This window comes from Panicum virgatum, chromosome 1K (genome assembly GCF_016808335.1).
Source record: "Panicum virgatum strain AP13 chromosome 1K, P.virgatum_v5, whole genome shotgun sequence".
NCBI classification, from domain to species: Eukaryota; Viridiplantae; Streptophyta; class Magnoliopsida; order Poales; family Poaceae; genus Panicum; species Panicum virgatum.
In genome coordinates, this window is record NC_053136.1 from 32,575,188 (window position 1) to 32,580,487 (window position 5,300).

General features: G+C 46.6%; 1 protein-coding gene across 1 annotated transcript; it reads left to right on the plus strand.

Annotated features, from left to right (window-relative positions):
* Positions 1-812: 812 nt before the first annotated feature.
* On the plus strand, positions 813-3,668 carry LOC120702917 (60S ribosomal protein L3-like). The gene is made up of 6 exons (XM_039986911.1): positions 813-874; positions 1,028-1,132; positions 1,682-1,792; positions 2,131-2,435; positions 2,636-3,045; positions 3,146-3,668. Exons 2-6 carry the CDS (start codon positions 1,048-1,050, stop codon positions 3,402-3,404), a joined length of 1,170 nt encoding a protein of 389 aa, XP_039842845.1. The 5' UTR covers positions 813-874; positions 1,028-1,047; the 3' UTR covers positions 3,405-3,668.
* The last annotated feature ends 1,632 nt before the right edge of the window (positions 3,669-5,300 follow it).

Consider the following 5,300-nt stretch of genomic DNA (forward strand, 5'->3'; position numbering starts at 1 on the left):
TAAGGACTTTGTTGAGTTGTGAAGAGGCCACTAGGACCATGGCCCATTACCACCCCTAGATATGCTTTACCCGGTTTCCGTTTGACTTTGGATCAAGCTCAACGGTCTGAAAACTCCCTCTTTTGTTTGTATGCAGAAAAGAGTGGCTATGGTCATGAAGAAGGCCAGCCTGAAGGGGCAGATCATGATGATTTGTGTTCCTCGTGATTCTTTTCATTATTCTTTTCGGTTTGGTGTTTTTGACTTGAGATATGGGTTTGAGTTGGGTGTAATTCTGTACCATGTCGCGTTCAGAACGGTGCTGGATGAGCAGAATTTGAGCCATCCAGACAAGTGTAGACAGTAGATAAGCACATGTTTGTAAGACGATTGATAGTTTCGCCATTGTAAACACTTTTGTCCATGCTTATATTTCAGCTAAACATATGAGACTATAAGCCTATTGTGCATCCTGTGTATATCAACTACATTAATTTCTCATCGTTGCTGAAAAGCTTGCTGGCGCCACGAAAAGCATTATTCTGTCATGTCAAGGAATGCACCAAAAAATATCCCAAAAATGTTTTTAATAAATATGTTTATGACACTATTTTCATGAAAACACTCATTTTTTATACCACGGAATAAAATTTGAAACGAAACAAGGGCATTAATTAAAGAAAAATGATATGCGAATGAAAACAGAGTACTGGGCCAGAGAGCGCACAAAATTCAGCCCAGAATGCCAGAGAAACAGCCCAGACCACAGCTTTCCGTCCGGCGCCAACAAAACCCTCGCGCCCGGGTCCCCTTATATAATAACTGGCCCTAGGGTTTGCGTGCCCCGCTTCCGCACTCCCCCACCCGTCCCTCCCGCGCCGCCAACCCCCCACAGGTGAGCCAGCCACGCGCCGCCGCCTGCCTCCCTCCTCTCCCCTCTACTGGATTTGCTTTGCTTGTCGGCGGTGGCCATTTCCCCGCGGCGGGATCGGGCCCGCCGTTGCTGTGTTCGCGGCGGATCTGATGTGTTTGCTGTGACGTGCTGCAGGTAAGGAGGAGGAGGCGAGGATGTCGCACCGCAAGTTCGAGCACCCGAGGCACGGTTCCCTCGGCTTCCTCCCCAGGAAGCGCGCCTCCCGCCACCGGGGCAAGGGTACGCACGCATCTCTCACTCCCCTCGCCGATTCTTGTTTCTTCACGGTTCCTAGATTCGTTTACGTGAGCCTTTCCATGACTGTAGTTCTTACTAGAACAGTGGTTAGCTCGAAGGATCAACGCCTGATTTACTTAAGGTGATTCGATTGATAGGTTTGTGGGTCGGTCGAGTCTATGTCGTTGAAATGGTTGCCTACTTGAACGTGCAATTGCTGTTGTGGCCGTTCTAATATAATCATGCTCTTGCATTCTGTTTACTTAAATGGCGAGTTAGTGTCCTATACGTTCCTGCTATTAAGAAAGCTCATGTAATGATTTTACTACTACTTGCTTAAGTGTATGGCTTAAGTGTATGGCTGTTTCCCGTAGAAGTGAAATGCAGCATTGTAGTCATGTCCTATCTGAAAATGTTCAACACTCGAATTATTTAATCGTGAATTGTAAACCTGCTGTGATTATTTTACTATGTTTGATTGATCTGGTGCTTATCTTTGACTTGACTTTTCCATAACTTGATAATCTAATGTGTATGTCCCTTCTGTTGCAGTGAAGTCCTTCCCCAGGGATGACCCCAAGAAGCCATGCCACCTCACCGCCTTCCTTGGCTACAAGGCTGGCATGACACACATTGTCCGTGAGGTCGAGAAGCCTGGATCCAGTACGTCCTCCTTTGCGTTTCTAATAAATTGAATCGGTAACATTTATGTTATGCTAATCTGAAAAGGAATTGCGGTATCTTCATGACCACAACTAGCCGCATCTTAAACAAAATACCATGAATGTTAGATTTTTTATTTATTTCTAGGTCAAGTGCATTAGACAGTTGCGCAACCTTTTCTTTTATGGCACAAAAAGCTCCCTCTCGAACTTGTTTTACTTTTGAGGTATCAACAGAAGCTCCCAATTAAGAACGTTAACCATGCACTTCCAGAGTAGTGTGCTTTCCTATAGATGTGTTACTGTGAATTTAACAGCTCTGCCTATCTGATGCTGCAGAACTCCACAAGAAGGAAACGTGCGAAGCTGTTACCATCATTGAAACTCCTCCTCTTGTCATTGTTGGTCTTGTGGCATATGTGAAGACTCCTCGTGGCCTCCGCACCCTCAACTCTGTCTGGGCACAGCACTTGAGTGAGGAAGTGAGGAGGAGGTTCTACAAGAACTGGTGCAAGAGCAAGAAGAAGGCTTTCACTAAGTATGCTCTAAAGTATGACAGTGATGCAGGCAAGAAGGAAATTCAGCTGCAGCTTGAGAAGATGAAGAAGTATGCTTCTGTTATCCGCGTGATTGCCCACACCCAGGTAAGAAACTAAATCATTCTGTGCTTCTGCTCATCCATGGTTGTAGAAACTATGTTGCCCTCTAATTAACTTAGTCTATCAATTAATATGTCAACGGTTAGTATATACTAATCTCTTCTCAATTAATGTTTCATTGGACAGACGTTGAATGCTACCACTGTTTACAGACTTGCGTACTCATGTTCATTCCTGTATTTCAGATTAGGAAGATGAAGGGTTTGAAGCAGAAGAAGGCTCACCTCATGGAGATCCAGGTCAATGGTGGTACCATTGCCGACAAGGTGGACTATGGCTACAAGTTCTTCGAGAAGGAGGTTCCGGTTGACGCTGTGTTCCAGAAGGATGAGATGATTGACATCATTGGTGTGACCAAGGGTAAGGGTTATGAGGGTGTGGTCACTCGTTGGGGTGTCACCCGCCTTCCCCGCAAGACCCACAGGGGTCTCCGCAAGGTTGCCTGTATTGGTGCCTGGCATCCGGCTAGGGTTTCCTACACTGTTGCCCGTGCTGGTCAGAATGGTTACCACCACCGTACTGAGATGAACAAGAAGGTTTACAAGATTGGGAAGGCTGGACAGGAGAACCATGATGCCTCCACAGAGTTTGACAGGTACTGTACTGTTCTCTTGCTTCTTGGAAGCAACATTTCTGTAAATTGGAGCTGCATGTGCCTTTTTTTGTTCTTGGTACTGAATGGATGGTCTTTGCAGGACGGATAAAGACATCACTCCCATGGGTGGCTTCCCCCACTATGGTATCGTGAAGGGCGACTACCTGATGATCAAGGGTTGCTGCGTCGGCCCCAAGAAGAGAGTGGTGACCCTCCGCCAGTCCCTGTTGAAGCAGACGTCGCGGCTGGCCCTGGAGGAGATCAAGCTCAAGTTCATCGACACATCTTCCAAGTTTGGGCACGGTCGCTTCCAGACCACCGACGAGAAGCAGAAGTTCTACGGCAAGGTCAAGGCCTAAGCTTCTGCAGCTGGTGGTGCTCGTTCTGCCCCTGCGAACATCCTCAATTGTACTAAGTTCTGTAGCAGAAGATGTTTTTGAGAACCTGTTCCAAGTTTATCTGTGGATTTGTGTCCTGTGCTGTAGTCCCTTGTTGGCGTGATTTTGGCATATCTGCAATGCATTTGCCATTCGGAGTGTTTTGGAGATCAATCATTGTTCCATTGGTTTGGTTCGTCCGTTGAGGACTTGGTAGAGACAATAGTTCCATTCGTCGTTTTGAAATTGCTCTAGGTTTCTTGATTCAGAATTGCACTCACTGAATTGTCTTTGAGCTCGGTTTGAAGTTAGTTTTCCAGGCAAATCAAATATGCTTTGGAAGAAGGCCTCATCACTAGATGATAGCGCCATATTCAACCACTCGTCATTATATTGTATTGATAGTATGAGCAATTTTTTGGAATTGTCAATATACTCGAAGAGTAGTTAGATCAAAGGAGATGGGACACTAATACACTTTACACTATAGAGACAACTCGCCATGTATCAATGATCACCGTGACCTTCCCTAATCCCGAAATGCTCTCCGGATATCCAGAAATGTTCTCCAGATATAGAAGAATTTAGCGTACTTGGTCATTTTTCCTATGCTCGCTCATTGTTTTGTAACCTTCTGTCAGCTTGCTTGCTCAGTATTTATTATGTTTGATGTTGTAAAGGTACCAGCCACCAATCCCAGCTGAAGAGGTGAAACCTGCTTTCGACTGATCATGAAGGTGCACTCTCAGTTGACCTTCCTTAATATTACTATGATGTACTTAAAATCACCGCATAACCATCTTGTTCGTGATATTTCAGAATCCTACCCCCGTGGTCGTGGAAGAGGTCCTGGTGTGGTGTAGGGATGGCAACGGGTCGGGTATGTTGCGGGTAGAGCAAATACCTGCCCGCGACAATACCCGAAACTCTAAAGCATATCCGAACCCGCGAAGTCTAGCGGGTAAAATTTTATACCCATACCCATACCCACTGGGTACGGGTCGGGTTTCGGGTACCCATCGAGTATTCTAATAATAACATAAATAACCTATCATTTGGTCGAATTGACTAGCATATTTTAAATTTATCATCCATATAGACGAACGCAAAGCATTAGTAGAATTAAACAGATCATCTTGCACCTTTTTTCTTATTTTTAACATCTATTTTGTAGTTTTTTTTGAACCCTCTCAAACTAGAAAATATTATTGTAATATTTGTTCGCATACATAGAGACGCACTCGAACCCGAAACACCTCCCTACATACACCAACAGACCTACAACTATACACAATCAAACACACAAAACACATCCTTTGAGAGATCACCGAAAATCAGAGAATCCAGTGTGCGACGAGGCGTCACCTCCCATTGTGGCTCCACGCGTGAGAGGGTGCCTGAGACATCTAAAGGCTGAGCTCGACGAAGCTGCACCCAACGACGAGCTCTTCCTTCGTAGAAGAACCAGCTCCACGAGCTCATCGGCAGTGCCGAAGGAGATCACCACCGACGGGTAGAGCTCGGGAGATCTTATTCCAAAGGGGACGCCGCCGCCGCCACTCGACGCCGTCACTAGAAACCAGACCCGAGGGCCGTCGCCGTCGCGCACGACGCCGACCACCCCCCACAACTGCCGCTCCCGAGGCCGTCACCATCGCCTCCAATGCCGGCCCACCTGCAGAAGCCGCACCCGACGCCGACCACCCTTCGCAGGAGCCGCGAGAGCCAGCCCCCCTCACCTGCAGGCGCCATAGAGGCCGCCGGCGAGGAGGGGAGCCGTCCCCACGGCCTCCTGCCGGAGAGTTGTATGTAAGTATATGCATTCAATTCTAGTTATATATTTCATCTAAAAAAATGTAACAATGATTATACGCTTCA

Coding starts and splice junctions, on each gene's coding strand:
- LOC120702917 (XM_039986911.1), top strand. CDS start 1,048: ATGTCGCACCGCAAGTTCGAGCACCCGAGGCACGGTTCCCTCGGCTTC. Junction 1,793..2,130: donor GGTCGAGAAGCCTGGATCCA/GTACGTCCTCCT, acceptor CTGATGCTGCAG/AACTCCACAAGAAGGAAACG. Junction 3,046..3,145: donor GCCTCCACAGAGTTTGACAG/GTACTGTACTGT, acceptor TGGTCTTTGCAG/GACGGATAAAGACATCACTC.